Source organism: Aquarana catesbeiana, linkage group LG03 (genome assembly GCF_042186555.1).
Source record: "Aquarana catesbeiana isolate 2022-GZ linkage group LG03, ASM4218655v1, whole genome shotgun sequence".
NCBI lineage: Eukaryota > Metazoa > Chordata > Amphibia > Anura > Ranidae > Aquarana > Aquarana catesbeiana.
The window spans coordinates 377,792,011-377,809,411 of NC_133326.1; the positions used below are offsets into that span (position 1 = coordinate 377,792,011).

The following is a 17,401-nucleotide window of genomic DNA, read 5'->3' on the forward strand; positions in this document are numbered from 1 at the left end:
GACCGGGAAGCTGGCCGACGCATCCATATCAACCGATGGGTCAGCTGTCAGCGGGCTTCACCGCTGAATGGAAAAGAAAAAAAAAAAAAAAAAGGAAGGAAGAAGAAACCAACCAGCTTGGGGTCCCCCCTCCCCCCAGGTCCATACCAGGCCCTTGGGTCTGGGATTGATGTGGCCCCTCCCTTTCCTGACCTGCATGCTCGGATAAGGGTCTGGTATGGATTTTGGGGGGGGACCCCACTCCTTTTTTTTACATTTTGGCGTGGGGGGGGGGGGGGGGGGGGGCGGAGGAACGTCCCTATTCAACATTTTGAAAGGAAAAAAAAAATGTTAATACTCTTCAGGCCATGTTCAATAAGACAAACAAAAAGCAAGGAGCAGGAAAACTGCCCAGCAGCGCATAACCCCGGAGGGATAGTTGTAAAGCCCACTGCAAAGCAAGTAATGTAATAAATTTGAAAACGATAAAAACAGGCCACAAAACGTCTCCTAAATGCCTTTCAACTGCCTTCTGAAGAGCAATCCACTGCAGAGTGCTCTTCAGGGGGAAAATCTGTACAATCTCTAAAAGATTGGAGGGTCAACCTCTTAACCGCTTGACGACTGGCTCACGCCGTTATACGTCAGCAGAACTCCATGTCCGTGGGTATACCCGCGTTCGTCTCACGGAGAGGAAGAACGGGGAAATGCTGATGTAAACAATCATATCCCCGTTCTGCCTAGTGACACTGATCACCGCTCCCTGTAAATCGGGAGCGGTGATCAGTGTCATGTCATACGTAGCCTATCCCCCCCCCCCCCCACGATTAGAACACATCCCTAGGAACACACATAACCCCTACAGGGTTAACCCCCGGTTAACCCCTTCACTGGCAGTCACATTTACACAGTAATCAATGCATTTTTAATCGCACTGATCGCTGTATAAATGTTGGAATACAGTAAAATATCAAAACCAAGCTATAACAAACTCCAAGGATGTTGTAAAAAGTAAAGTGTAGTGAAGCCAGCTAATAAAACCTGTTGGATGTTCAATTTCAATTAAGTCTCATGAGTTTCCTATTCAAGCAGAACTCCAGCCAAATATTCTCTAGCAGTTTTTTTTTAACGTCGTTTGTGTCCCTTTTTTCTGGGATCTTCCTAACTTCTGGTTTCATAGACAGAAAGGGAGTGGAAAATCCGTTACAACCACTTGTACCTACAGGTAAGCCTAGATTAAGGCTTACCTGTAGGTGCTTGAAATATCTCCCAAACCTCCCCGGTTTGGGGAGATAATTACAAAAAAGGCGATCGCTGATGTCAACGGCGCAGGCGCGCTTTAGACTCCTTTAGAAACGGGGAACGTGCCGTTTCTAAAGGAGATCGTGCCGTGAATTGCGGCTCCCGCGTGCATGCGCAGGAGTGACCTCATCGTGGCTCCGGCCAATCACAGTGTCGGAACCGCGATACCCGGAAGGAAGATGGATGCTTCATGGAAGAGGGGACAGTGGTAACATTGCAGGCTTTGGTTTCAGGTAAGTGACACAAAATGGGCTACTATGTGATGCATAGTAGCCAGTTATGCTTTACCTTTGCAGGGAGGCAAAGAGGAAGTAAAACCCATCACAGGGTTTACTTCCTCTTTAAAAGAAAGAAATCGGGCAGTTGTCATCCTTCTACTGCTGTCAGTGGAATAGGAGTAAATTTGGGGTTTCTTCTCACGAAGCCTCGATTCACATCTTTGCATGATGCTTTTGAGAGTTTCTGCAGTGCATTCTACAGGGATTTTACCACAATTTTTGTGTTTGTTATGCTTTTTTTTGGAAAATTTGTTGGGTAGACTTAAAAATACAAAACGCAAATCCTGGCAAAAACACACTACATGCTTTTCTGCAGCTCCTCCATTGAATGAATAAAAAAAAAAAAAAAAAAGCACCGTTTTGCGTTTAACCACTTCCCGCCCAGCCTATAGCAGAATGACGGCTGGGCGGTGGTTCAGTTATCCTGACTGGGCGTCATATGACATCCAGCAGGAAAACATTCCGGCAGGGGCACGCAGCGCGGCAATCAGTGGTGCTGTGTGTCACTCTGACACACCGCATCTCCAATCGTGGCAAGGAGCCTCTAGCAGAGGCTCCTTAACATGTGATCAGCTGTGACCAATCACAGCTGTGCACAACGTGAACCAGGAAGTGCCGGTAAACGGCTTTCCTCAGTTCGCGCTGACAGGGAGGCCTGCGCTGATAATCAGCACATTGATTATTTGATTATCAGTGCAGCCTCCAAGAGAGGTGCCACAACAATGCCCATAACAGTGCCCACCAGCGCTGCCCGTCAGTGCCCATCAATTCTACATATCAGTGCCTCATCATCAGTGCCCGTCAGTGAAGGAGAAAACAAAATTTTATAACAAAGAAAAACATTTTTTCAAAAATTTCCATCTTTTTTTTCCGTCTAGTTTGTTTAGCAGAAAAAAAAATAAAAAAAAAGCCTCCAGTGGTGATCAAATACCACCAAAAGAAAGCTCTATTTGTGGGAAGAAAATTATAAAAATTTAGTTTGGGTACAGTGTTGCATGACCCCGCAATTGTCAAAGTGTGACAGCTCTGAAAGCTTCAAAATTGTCCTAGGCAGAAAGGGGCAAAAGTGTCTGGTCTTGAAGAAGTGGTTAAAAAAGTCCCTGACCCTTTCTTCCAAAAACGCAGACACACAAAAATGCATTGATGGGAACGTGTTCCATAGGAACCCATGTTAACCACTTGACGACCGCCTCACGCCGATGTACGTCGGCAAAGTGGCACGGACAGGCAAAATCACGTACAGGGTACGTGATTTGCCTTCCGCGGGTGGGGGGTCCGATCGGACCCCCCCCCGGTGCCCGAGGCGGTCGTCTTTTGTCCAGCGGCGATCGGTGATGAGGGGGAGACCATCCGTTCGTGGCCCCCCCCTCGCGATCGCCGCCGGCCAATGAAAACACTCCTTTGCTGCTGTATGCTAAACAGCAGCAAAGGAAGTGATGTCATCTCCCCTCGGGTCGGTATTTTCCGTTCCGGCCCGAGGAGAGAAGACATCTATGTGAGTGCACCAACACACACACACACACACAGTAGAACATGCCAGGCACACAAAACACCCCGATCCCCCCCCCGATCGCCCCCCGATCCCCCCCCAATCACCCCCCCCCCCCCCTGTCACAAACTGACACCAGCAGTTTTTTTTGTTTTTTTTTTCTGATTACTGCATAGTGTCAGTTTGTGACAGTTACAGTGTTGGGACAGTGAGTATTACCCCCCTTTAGGTCTAGGGTACCCCCCTAACCCCCCCTAATAAAGTTTTAACCCCTTGATCACCCCCTGTCACCAGTGTCACTAAGCGATCATTTTTCTGATCGCTGTATTAGTGTCGCTGGTGACGCTAGTTAGTGAGGTAAATATTTAGGTTCGCCGTCAGCGTTTTATAGCGTCAGGGACCCCCATATACTATCTAATAAAGGTTTTAACCCCTTGATTGCCCCCTAGTTAACCCTTTCACCACTGATCACCGTATAACCGTTACGGATGACGCTGGTTAGTTCGTTTATTTTTTATAGTGTCAGGGCACCCGCCGTTTATTACCGAATAAAGGTTTAGCCCCCTGATCGCCCGGCGGTGATATGCGTCGCCCCAGGCAGCGTCAGATTAGCGCCAGTACCGCTAACACCCACGCATGCAGCATACGCCTCCCTTAGTGGTATAGTATCTGATCGGATCAATATCTGATCCGATCAGATCTATACTAGCGTCCCCAGCAGTTTAGGGTTCCCAAAAACGCAGTGTTAGCGGGATCAGCCCAGATACCTGCTAGCACCTGCGTTTTGCCCCTCCGCCCGGCCCAGCCCAGCCCACCCAAGTGCAGTATCGATCGATCACTGACACTTACAAAACACTAAACGCATAACTGCAGCGTTCGCAGAGTCAGGCCTGATCCCTGCGATCGCTAACAGTTTTTTTTGTAGCGTTTTGGTGAACTGGCAAGCACCAGCCCCAGGCAGCGTCAGGTTAGCGCCAGTACCACTAACACCCACGCAAGCAGCATACGCCTCCCTTAGTGGTATAGTATCTGAACGGATCAATATCTGATCCGATCAGATCTATACTAGCGTCACCAGCAGTTTAGGGTTCCCAAAAACGCAGTGTTAGCGGGATCAGCCCAGATACCTGCTAGCACCTGCGTTTTGCCCCTCCGCCCGGCCCGGCCCAGCCCACCCAAGTGCAGTATCGATCGATCACTGACACTTACAAAACACTAAACGCATAACTGCAGCGTTCGCAGAGTCAGGCCTGATCCCTGCGATCGCTAACGTTTTTTGGTAGCGTTTTGGTGAACTGGCAAGTGCCAGCGGCCTAGTACACCCCGGTCGTAGTCAAACCAGCACTGCAGTAACACTTGGTGACGTGGCGAGTCCCATAAGTGCAGTTCAAGCTGGTGAGGTGGCAAGCACAAGTAGTGTCCCGCTGCCACCAAAAAGACAAACACAGGCCCATCGTGCCCATAGTGCCCTTCCTGCTGCATTCGCCAATCCTAATTGGGAACCCACCGCTTCTGCAGCGCCCGTACTTCCCCCATTCACATCCCCAACCAAATGCAGTCGGCTGCATGAGAGGCATTTTTATGTCCTCCCGAGTACCCCTACCCAACGAACCCCCCAAAAAAGATGTCGTGTCTGCAGCAAGCGCGGATATAGGCGTGACACCCGCTATTATTGTCCCTCCTGTCCTGACAATCCTGGTCTTTGCATTGGTGAATGTTTTGAACGCTACCATTCACTAGTTGAGTATTAGTGTAGGGTACAGCATTGCACAGACTAGGCACACTTTCACAGGGTCTCCCAAGATGCCATCGCATTTTGAGAGACCCGAACCTGGAACCGGTTACCGTTATAAAAGTTAGTTACAAAAAAAGTGTAAAAAAAAAAAAAAAATATGAAATAAAAAAAAATAAATAGTTGTTGTTTTATTGTTCTCTCTCTCTCTATTCTCTCTCTCTATTGTTCTGCTCTTTTTTACTGTATTCTATTCTGCAATGTTTTATTGTTATTGTTATTGTTATTATGTTTTATCATGTTTGTTTTTCAGGTATGTAATTATTTATACTTTACTGTTTACTGTGCTTTATTGTTAACCATTGTTAACCATTTTTTTGTCTTCAGGTACGCCATTCACGACTTTGAGTGGTTATACCAGAATGATGCCTGCAGGTTTAGGTATCATCTTGGTATCATTCTTTTCAGCCAGCGGTCGGCTTTCATGTAAAAGCAATCCTAGCGGCTAATTAGCCTCTAGACTGCTTTTACAAGCCGTGGGAGGGAATGCCCCCCCCCCCCCCCCCACCGTCTTCCGTGTTTTTCTCTGGCTCTCCTGTCTCAACAGGGAACCTGAGAATGCAGCCGGTGATTCAGCCAGCTGACCATAGAGCTGATCAGAGACCAGAGTGGCTCCAAACATCTCTATGGCCTAAGAAACCGGAAGCTACGAGTATTTCATGACTTAGATTTCGCCAGATGTAAATAGCGCCATTGGGAAATTGGGGAAGCATTTTATCACACCAATCTTGGTGTGGTCAGATGCTTTGAGGGCAGAGGAGAGATCTAGGGTCTAATAGACCACAATTTTTTCAAAAAAGAGTACCTGTCACTACCTATTGCTATCATAGGGGATATTTACATTCCCCGAGATAACAATAAAAATGATTAAAAAAAAAAATATGAAAGGAACAGTTTAAAAGTAAGATTAAAAAAGCAAAAAAATAATAAAGAAAAAAAAAACAAAAAAAAAAAACACCTGTCGCCCCCTGCTCTCGCGCTAAGGCGAACGCAAGCGGCGGTCTGTCGTCAAACATAAACAGCAATTGCACCATGCATGTGAGGTATCACCGCGAAGGCCAGATCGAGTGCAGTAATTTTTCCAGTAGACCTCCTCTGTAAATCTAAAGTGGTAACCTGTAAAGGCTTTTGAAGGCTTTTAAACATGTATTTATTTTGTTGCCACTGCACGTTTGTGCGCAATTTTAAAGCATGTCATGTTTGGTATCCATGTACTCGGCCTAAGATCATCTTTTTTATTTCATCAAACATTTGGGCAATATAGCGTGTTTTAGTGCATTAAAATTAAAAAAAGTGTGTTTTTTCCCCAAAAAATGCGTTTGAAAAATCGCTGCGCAATTACTGTGTGAAAAAAAAAAATGAAACACCCACCATTTTAATCTGTAGGGCATTTGCTTTAAAAAAATATATAATGTTTGGGGGTTCAAAGTAATTTTTTTGCAAAAAAAAAAAACTTTTTCATGTAAACAATAAGTGTCAGAAAGGGCTTTGTCTTCAAGTGGTTAGAAGAGTGGGTGATGTGTGACATAAGCTTCTAAATGTTGTGCATAAAATGCCAGGACAGTTCAAAACCCCCCCAAATGACCCCATTTTGGAAAGTAGACACCCCAAGCTATTTGCTGAGAGGCATGTCGAGTCCATGGAATATTTTATATTGCGACACAAGTTGCGGGAAAGAGACAAATTTTTTTTTTTTTTTTTTTTTTTTTTGCACAAAGTTGTCACTAAATGATATATTGCTCAAACATGCCATGGAAATATGTGAAATTACACCCCAAAATACATTCTGCTGCTTCTCCTGAGTACGGGGATACCACATGTGTGAGACTTTTTGGGAGCCTAGCCGCGTACGGGACCCCGAAAACCAAGCACCGCCTTCAGGCTTTCTAAGGGCGTGAATTTTTGATTTCACTCTTCACTGCCTATCACAGTTTCGGAGGCCATGGAATGCCCAGGTGGCACAAAACCCCCCCAAATGACCCCATTTTGGAAAGTAGACACCCCAAGCTATTTGCTGAGAGGTATAGTGAGTATTTTGCAGACCTCACTTTTTGTCACAAAGTTTTGAAAATTGAAAAAAGAAAAAAAAAAAATGTTTTTTCTTGTCTTTCTTCATTTTCAAAAACAAATGAGAGCTGCAAAATACTCACCATGCCTTTCAGCAAATAGCTTGGGGTGTCTACTTTCCAAAATGGGGTCATTTGGGGGGGTTTTGTGCCACCTGGGCATTCCATGGCCTCCGAAACTGTGATAGGCAGTAAAGAGTGAAATCAAAAATTTTCACCCTTAGAAATCCTGAAGGCAGTGATTGGTTTTCGGGGTCCAGTACGCGGCTAGGCTCCCAAAAAGTCCCACACATGTGGTATCCCCATACTCAGGAGAAGCAGCTAAATGTATTTTGGGGTGCAATTCCACATATGCCCATGGCCTGTGTGAGCAATATATCATTTAGTGACAACTTTATGAAAAAAAAAAAAAAAAAAAAAAAAAAGTGTCACTTTCCCGCAACTTGTGTCAAAATATAAAATATTCCATGGACTCAATATGCCTCTCAGCAAATAGCTTGGGGTGTCTACTTTCCAAAATGGGGTCATTTTGGGGGGTTTTGTGCCACCTGGGCATTCCATGGCCTCCGAAACTGTGATAGGCAGTGAAGAGTGAAAGCAAAAATTTACACCCTTAGAAATCCTGAAGGCGGTGATTGGTTTTCGGGGCCCCGTACGCGGCTAGGCTCCCAAAAAGTCCCACACATGTGGTATCCCCATACTCAGGAGAAGCAGCTAAATGTATTTTGGGGTGCAATTCCACATAGGCCCATGGCCTGTGTGAGCAATATATCATTTAGTGACGACTTTTTGTAAATATTTTTTTTTTTTTTTTTTTTTGTCATTTTTCAATCACTTGGGACAAAAAAAATAAATATTCAATGGGTTCAACATGCCTCTCAGCAATTTCCTTGGGGTGTCTACTTTCCAAAATGGGGTCATTTGGGGGGGTTTTGTACTGCCCTGCCATTTTAGCACCTCAAGAAATGAGATAGGCAGTCATAAACTAAAAGCTGTGTAAATTCCAGAAAATGTACCCTAGTTTGTAGACGCTATAACTTTTGCGCAAACCAATAAATATACGCTTATTGACATTTTTTTTACCAAAGACATGTGGCCGAATACATTTTGGCCTAAATGTATGACTAAAATTTAGTTTATTGGATTTTTTTTATAACAAAAAGTAGAAAATATCATTTTTTTTCAAAATTTTCGGTCTTTTTCCGTTTATAGCGCAAAAAATAAAAACCGCAGAGGTGATCAAATACCATCAAAAGAAAGCTCTATTTGTGGGAAGAAAAGGACGCAAATTTCGTTTGGGTACAGCATTGCATGACCGCGCAATTAGCAGTTAAAGCGACGCAGTGCCAAATTGGAAAAAGACCTCTGGTCCTTAGGCAGCATAATGGTCCGGGGCTCAAGTGGTTAAAAAGGTCCTGCATTTCTGCAAAAAGCATGAAAAAATGCATTGATGTGAATGGAGCCTTAACGTTCCAGTGACAAAATAGTCACTATGACAAACCGTGAGGATGAAACTCCTAGTAGGGGAATGGTTAGAATGTCTGTCAGGTTTTTACAGTTGTCTTTGTCCCTATCGAAATCTAGGGAAAATATTCAGTCACAGTTCTTCCAATGCCAGCATACTAAGCAACTATTTCTATCCTTATTTATTACCTTGTATGCAGGCTTTGCTTTTAATTAAAATTGAACAAGATTTATTAAATATACATTTTGATCCATATATGCCGTTCTACTTTGGTCCCAAACCTTCCATCCATCATGGATTTCCACACTACAAAATTATTAGTTGTACAACCTTGGAAAAGAACACTGTACAACTATATATTATAGCCCCATGAGTCACTGGACACAAAAGTAGCGTTATTACATTAAACATTTTATTAAATGAAGCAGGGTTTCACCCTCAAAAAAGTTTTTTTAGTTTTATTTTTTTTAAGTCAGCAACTACAAACACTGTAGCTGCTGACTTTTAACCGCTTCAGCCCCGGAAGATTTTATACCCTTCCTGACCAGAGCACTTTTTGCGATTCGGCACTGCGTCGCTTTAACTTACAATTGCGCGGTCTGGCACCCAAACAAAATTGACAACCTTTTCTTCCCCACAAATATAGAGCTTTCTTTTGGTGGCATTTGATCACCTCTGCGGTTTTTATTTTTTGCGCTATAAACAAAAAAGGAGCGACAATTTTGAAAAAACAAAAAACGCATTTTTTTTTTAACTTTTTGCTATAATTAGCCCCCAAAAATATAAAAAAAAAAAAAAAAAAAAACAACTTTTTTCCTCAGTTTAGGCCGATATGTATTCTACATATTTTTGGTAAAAATCGCAATATAGCGTATATTGATTGGTTTGCGCAAAAGTTATAGCGTCTACAAAATAGGGGATAGATGTATAGCATTTTTATTGGCGGTGGTGGCGATCTGTGATTTTTAGCAAGACTGCGACATTATGGCGGACATATTTTTTGGGACCATTGGCATTAATACAGCGATCAATGCTATAAAAATGCATTGATTACTGTAAACATGTCACTGGCAGTGTAGGGGTTAACACTAGGGGGCAATCAAGGAACAACCTAGTGTGTGTTCTAACTGAAGGAGGGGAGGGGACTTACTAGGGTAGATGACAGATCGCTGCTCATACCTTTGTATGAACAGATGATCTGTCACTTCTCCCCTCAGAGAACCGGGATCTCTGATTACACAGAGATCCCGGTTCTTGCCGTGTTACAAGCTATCGCGGGAGCCCAGCAGTCAGAGACTGCCGGAGAGTCGCATCAGCTCTGTGGGCGAGCTGCAGGCGCTAGTGCCTCTGGCGGCACGCGCGCCCCTAGTGGCCACCAGAGGGAGCAACGGTGATTCGTGCAGCCGAGCCGTGTTGCCGCAGTACAACTGCGGCAGCTGATCGGCAAGCGGTTAATAAGGACGCTTACCTGTCTCTCTCGCTCTCTTCCCCCAGCCCCTCCGAGGCAGTTCTGTCCATCGGATCAGGTGCAGGCGGCGCCACTGTAACTAAGGGGAACCGGCAGTGGTGCCTTCAGGCTTCACAGCAGTTTCCTACTGCTCATGCGCGAGTCACGCCTCACTTTTCGAAAGGCCCCGTCTTTTGGGAGACACACAGGTTAGGGGGATAGAGGAAGGGCAGAACCAGAAGAGGAAATGACGTACCTTGTGGTGAGGCTGGGACGGAAGTTCACCTGTTTACTAGAAAAAAAACGGATATCCAAATACGTGCGGTGGAGGGGTGGTCTTTTTTTTTTTTTTTTTTTTTTTTTTTTAAGACCAAGTAGTAAAGTTGGGTGGAACTCCACTTTAATGCTTGATGTAGGGCAGAAAAGCCTAGAACCCAGTCCATGTGATATGTAGCTCACATGATTAAGCTAGGAAGAAAAGTAAAAACTCAGCCATATAAAAATTAACATTCATAAACAGTGTTCACCTGGCACCTCATCACTTCTTCAGCCAATATACAAAAAATAATCTCCTTAAAGCAAACTTCACCCAAAAGGGGAAGTTCCACTATTCCTACTCTCTGGGGGGGTGCGGGTACCTAGTTTCAACAGGTACCCACTCGGATCACCTAGGCAATCGAAGTGGAAGTTCTCATCATCCCCCACCTTGTGTGGATCACAACGTGCAGTGTGGCTCACCACATGCAGTGGTCAGCCTGCTGTGAAGCCGCAAGGAGTCGTAACCAGCTTTCCACAGTTAACATGCCAGGACCAGGGACTGAAGACCAGGGTGAGAACAGCACTGGATCCATGGACAGGTGAGCAACTGTTTATTAAAAGTCAGAAACTACAGTTTTTGTAGCTGCTGACTTAATTTTTCAAGAAACTACTTAAAAACCGCTTTAACAACACTATGTGCTCAGCATTGATCTTCTAGAAAACATAAAAATTTGACCTTACTTTAAGTTTTCCTTTGTTAAAAGCACACACAGAGACTTGATATGCAGAATGTCCCAGGTCCACAAAAACCACAATCCTTGGCTTTTCTTCTGGTGCAGGTAGATCTTGTTTATAGATTCCATATGCAAGTGCCACTGTATTGGTGTAAAAAAAAAAACAAAACAAAAAAAAAAAAAAAAAAAAAACAAACACTGACAATAAAACTTTGTTTAATAGCATTTTACATTTGTTTCGTTTCATTTGTAGCGATGCATGGGAAATATTCTATGACCATACTACTGCTTTATAAACAGACCCCCAAGGTAAGACTGTTTAGGAAGCAAGGGTATGTGTTAAGGATTGTGAGAAATTAAGTTTTACACTACCCAACCTGGTCAGGGCTGCAGTGTGGTTTTCAAATTCAGTGCTCTGTCTCATTAAAATCCTGCACTTATAACCTCTGACTTTCCCCTGCTCAGTTCCTACCGCACCATTCAAGCATGCCCAAAACGTGCATATTTCACATCTTTGTTGATGCATATGGTGAACGCAGCCAGAATGTGTGTTGCGGCGGGCAACCCAGCTGCCCATGATTGCCAAGTGGTTCATTCACATCAATAAAAACAGAGACGATGGAGAAGTTAATCACCATAGCCAATGACAGATTCACACATTTCATCACCGAGACTTGAGCTTGTTGGTTACACATTAAAAATCTACCACCAAATAAAAAAGACAATAATTAATTGGACATAAATAGTAGCTCTATAGGCCCGCCCAGTGGCATGGTTGACATTCGCAGTTAACCACTTGCCGACCAGCTCAAGCCAACATACATCGACAAAGTGGTTCGTTATCGCCATATGGGTACGCTTGTACCTTTAAGGATGATAACAGGCACACACCCGCTGCACAGCAGGAAACCAGATTCGAGTTGCCGGCGGGCGCGATCACCACCGGCCACCCGCGATCACGTGCACGAGATCAGGAACGGGGATTTGTGTGTGTAAACACACAAATCCCTGTTCCATCAGGGGAGAGGAAACTAAGTAGGAACAACGATATGTCTCCTCCCCAGTCAGTCCTATCCCCATACAGTTAGAAACACTAACTAGGGAACACATTTAACCCCTTGATCACCCTCTAGTGTTAACCCCTTCCCTGCCAGTGACATTTACAGAGTAATCAGTGAATTTTTATAGCACTGATCGCTGTATAAAATGTCAATGGTCCCAAACAATGGTTTAAAAGGTGTCCGATCTGTCCGCCTCAATGTCGGGGGGGGGGAATAAAAAAAATTAAAAATGCCATAAATTATTTTGCGCAGACCAATCAATATACACTTATTGTGATTTTTTTTTAAATATATATATATATATATATATATATATATATATATATATATATATATATATATATATATATATATATATATATATATATATATATATATATATATATATATATATATATATATATACACATACATACACACACACACACACACATACACACACATATATACATACATATATATACACATACACACACACACTTTTCGCTTTTTTTAGTTTATAGAGCAGAAAATAAAAACCGCAGAGGTGATCAAATACCACCAAAAGAAAGCTCTATTTGTGGGGGGGGGGGAAAGGACGTGAATTTGTTTGCGTACAATGTCGCACGACCGTGCAATGGTCAGTTAAAGCGAAGCATCGCTGTAGCACAAATCTTCCGGTCTGCAAGTGGTTTAAACAGAACCTACTGCGCACTCGTGCAGACAATGTGCCTTGACACCCCTCTTCAGTGGGTTTGCTTTTCTCCTGTTAATAGGCTGCATGATTGCTGTTCTCGTGCCCTTCTTTCATTCACCCCCTGCTCTCACGGTCCCTCCTTTTTGTGTTTTCCTTCTTTGTCCCCAAATGGAGAAATGTTAGCCAAAGTCTCTTTGGCTTGGAGGAACCTTCTGAGATAGTGGTATCCTTACTTGTCACAATTCAAGCTATTGTGCACTTCCAGAGCAGATTTGTTAGGTTTTAGCTCAGGTTCCCCTTACCAGCATTGACCAGTGAGAATTTGCTTCCACCTCTCAGTGATTTCTTACAGACTAAACAATGATTTATGTACCAATGGCTAGGTCTTGATGTGTTCTGCTGTCCTTCTATCACTATTTTGTAAGTATAAAAACTGCTAATAAAATGTTTACAGAATTGAAAAAACAATTCTGTATTCAGGATTTTCTCATCATACTTACCTGTAAAATCCTTTTCTTTGAGTACATCATGGGACACAGAGTTAGGCTAATATTCATTACCTACTGGGTTATACGCCATCTCTAGGTGAATAGACACTGGTAGACAAAGTCTTAGACAGGAAGTGATCCTCTATATAACCCCTCCCATACATGAAGTACATCAGTTTTGTAGCAAGCACTGAATCCTCAAAAAAGAGGGGAGGAATCTGTGTCCCATGATGTACTCAAAGAAAAAAGGATTTTACAGGTAAGTATGACAAAAAAATCCAGTGCTAGGCCAATATTCATTACCTACTGGGACGTCCCAGAGAAATAGCCTTGAGGGGAGGGAGACACCCTGCCAAACAATAGCATTACTTATACGGCAGCCCCGCAGTACACTACATCCGAAAGCCGATTCCTCGGCTGCTCGAACATCTACTTGATAAAATTTTGTGAACGTATGCACTGAAGACCAGGTGGCAGCCTTACCAATCTGAGCCACAGATACCTGATGGCGAAAATGAGGTTCCTATACCTCTGGTAAAATGAGCTCTCACACTAAAGGGAGGAGCTTTATGTTTCAGACCATAGGCCTGAATGACTGACAGACCCAATTGGCAATGGAAGCCTTGGAAGCTAAGCTGCCTGCCCCTTCTTGGGTCCTTTTGGTAAAACAAAAAAGGAGTCTGATCCTCGGACAAATAAACCTGGACTTCCCGGACAACGTCCAAAGAATGCAGTCATCTCTTTTCCGCCGAACGAGGCGGAGAGAAAAAAGGCAAAATTACGTCCTTATTTAAATGAAAGGCTGACACCACTTTTGGCAAAAAGGATGAAACAGGTCGTAACACGAGGATCAGGTATGGTTCCCTGCACGAAAGGGCCGCCAACTCAGACACCCTTCTAGCCGAGGTGATGGCCATCAGGAAGGCTAGCTTGCCTGACAGCAAGTCAAATGGAAATTTCCTTGATAGGCTCAAATGGTTGTTTCTGTAACACAGACAGCATAAAGTTCAAGTCCCAAGGACACATAGGTGACCTAATGGGGGTGGGGGAGCAAACTAGTTGCCCCCTACATAAAGCGAATGGGAGGCTAAAGGCCTTTGGAAGAATACTGACAGGGCCGAAATCTGACCTGAATCTGATTTCTACAGCTGACAGTATAAAAAAGAAATCTCTCAATCACCTATTTCCGAGGATGCCATTTTATGGCCTCACACCAAGCAATACAAGTCTTCCAGACCTTATGATAGATCTTCCTAGTGACAGCTTTACTAGCATTCACTAGGGTAGACACCACTGGTCCCGAGATGCCACGGTCCTTCAAACACCCTGGCTTCAATAGCCATGCCATCAAATTTAGAAACTGTAAATTGGGGAGGAATATAGGACCTTGAGACAGTAGATCAGGGCAAAGTGGATGCATCTACAGCCCATCTGTTGTCAGTCTCACAATCTCCAGGAACCAGGGCCTTCTGGGCCAGGCTGGTGCCACCAGAATGACTGGAACCCCCTCTCTCCGAATACTCCACAACAAATGTGGAAGGAGAGGGATCGAAGGGAAAGCATAAACCAGGGAGTACTGGCTCCATGAACTACCAGAGGATCCCTTGTTTGTGATAAAATTTGCTGTAGCTTGTTGTTGAACCTGGATGCCAATAGGTCGACCTCTGGCCAAACCCAACGCAGGCAAATTTCCTGGAACACTCCTGGGTGTAGGGACCATTCCGCTGGCCAGATCTGCTGGTGGCTGAGATAATCTGCCTCCCAGTTCTCTACTCCCGGGATATAGACTGCCGATGGAACCGGCACATGTCCCTCTGCCCAGGCTAGTATGTGGTTCACCTCCTTCTGAGCTGAACGGCTCCTGGTACCGCCTTGGTGGTTTATATAGGCAACTGCAGTGGCATTGTCGGACTAAACCCTGATAGGGCAGTCCTGAAGCTCCATCGTCCAGGACCGTAGGGCCAGACCTACTGCCCATAACTCCAGGATGTTGATGGCAGGATCTGTTCTGTCCTTGACCATTTCTCCTGAGCTGTGAGCCCCTCTAGGGTCACTCTCCAGTTTGAGAGACTGGCATCTGCGGTCAGTATTCTCCCAAGTTACCGGGAGGAGGGATCTTCCCTTTCGCTTTGCAGGTTCTGATCCTGCAACCACTAGTTTAGGTTTAAGCGTGCCCGAGGAGATAAGAAGATTGGATAATCCAGGGTTTGTTCTCTTCTGTTCCAAGCCAACAAGATGTCTTGTTATATAGGTCTGGAATGGAACTGGGCATAGGGCACTGCCTCGAAGGAGAACACCATCCTTCCTAGAAGACTCATACAGAGCCGAATGGAGGGTTGCCTGGTGCACCTCATCTGACGTACCTGATCCTTCAGGGCACAGATCCTTTACGGATGGCAAAAATACTCTTGTTTGGACCGTATCTAGGATCAGACCTAAATACTTCAAACTTTGAGCTGGTCTCAAGGCTGACTTTTCGGTAATTATGACCCAGCCTAAGCTTTCCAAATACCGCACTGTGCAGCTTATGCTCTGTTCTAGAGCTTGTAGTGAGTGATCTCTGAGCAGGAGGTCAACCAGATACCCGAGCAACAGGACCCTAAAGAGACCCAGCACTGGTGTTAGGACCTTTGTTGACACCCGGGGAGCTGTGGCAAGCCCGAAGGGTAGAGCCACAAACTAAAAATGACGTTCCTCTACTGCAAATTGCAGGAACCTCTGATGAGGCTGAAAGATAGGTACATGTAAATAAGCGTCCTTTATGTTTGATGGAGGATAGAAAATCTCCCATCTGGAGCAAAGCTACAACTGAGCGAACAGACTCCATGCGAAAGGACTGGATTAGTAATTAGTAGTAGGATCTCATATCTAAAATGGGCCTTGTGTCCCAGTTTGGTTCTTGAACCGTAAACAGGTATGAATAAAACCGTGCGCCTCTTTCGGCTACAGGAACCTGTACAATCACTCCTTGATGCACTAAATGATGTAGTGCCTGAAACAGTACATTTTTGGAGGAACCAAGGGAGCGCTGGATTTTAGAAACCCCTGAGGGGGACCCCGAACCCCCAGTTCTTAAACAACAAAAGTCTGCGCATATGTACAGACAAAAGTGCCAAAATGAGAAACCTGGTGTATTGAATCCTTTAAGGCATCAATAGCAAAACACAGCGCTTGAGGAATATCTGTCTTATTTTCAGCAAGATCATCCTCCTGGTTAGGCCCGTCAGGCTGTCTGACCTGATCCTTTACGGACTGGCAGGTACCAATTGCTGCAACAGCTGGCTGAATAGCTGAACTGGCCAAAGGAAGCCTTTAATAACAATGACTCCAGTTTCTTGTCAACGGGGTCTTTCAAACCCTGTGCATTATCCACTGGACAAGTTAAGTTCTTGTTCAAGGAAGAGACTGCTGCATCTACAGCTGGCATACTCCATTTTTTTATGAACTTTTCATCCATGGGATATAAAGAAAGGGAAAACCTCTTAGGAGGAACAAAAATTCTGTCAGGATATTCCCAATTAGAATACACCGCTGGTTCCAACAGTGGGTATAAGGGGAAAGCCTGTGCAGCCTAAAGAGGCCTCAGGGACCCCAAAGAGCACCAAGAGGGCTCAGTAACCTCTGCAAGAGGCAACTTAAAAAGGCAGAACGAATCATCTCAGTAAGTCTGGATAAAAAACTGCGACAGAGGCAGACACCAACTGGATGTCTTCATGTCCAGAAGCAGACTCATCCGCCAGGCCCTTCACAGAATCCTGAGCTTTTAGTTCTTCCCCATCCTCAACCCATTCCTGCTCCAAACTAGGGAGGTGTATCTGTCATGCTTCTTGCCACCCTGTGGGATGGAGGCAATCATGCCAGCAATCCTGTGCTCTAACCCGGCTAGGGCTGAGGACAGTTCATCCTTGGTGATAAAGGGTGAAGCAGCAGCGTTTACTGTAAGCACCATACCAGAGAGGCGCAGCGGCTCAGATTGCCCGAAAGCCTCTGAGCCGCAACCCTAGGGATACGATTAGGTTCATCAGGAGCTACTGTCAACTTAGGTGTGCCCTTCCCTTTAGTGTTAGTCCTGCTCTTCTTTTTTGAAGACATTTACAAGCCACAAAAAGAGTACCTGGGTGTAGTATTAACACACCTCAGAAGAGAAACCCTTTAATAGGACTCACCAAGCACCTATGCAACAAGCCTGCTAAGCACCTTAGCCTGCCAAGCAACACCTGGTGACTCACGCGACCCATGTAAAGAGAAATGAACCGCTGCAAATGCCTGGAACAGAGCCTGCTCTGTGTCCCACAGCTGCCTTCTGGAAGCACTGCATGCTTGGCATACACAGTTTAAATAAGCTGGCTGTGCGCCAGAAAGTTCA

At 44.6% G+C, this 17,401-nt stretch overlaps 1 protein-coding gene across 1 annotated transcript in view; it reads right to left on the reverse strand.

Moving 5' to 3' along the window:
* HSPA4 (heat shock protein family A (Hsp70) member 4) overlaps positions 1-17,401 on the reverse strand; it is a 94,023-nt gene that overhangs the window by 42,914 nt on the left and 33,708 nt on the right. Inside the window, exon 6 of the mRNA XM_073620654.1 lies at positions 10,818-10,951. Coding sequence (XP_073476755.1) covers positions 10,818-10,951 — 134 coding nt within the window. The remainder of the gene's footprint in view (positions 1-10,817; positions 10,952-17,401) is intronic.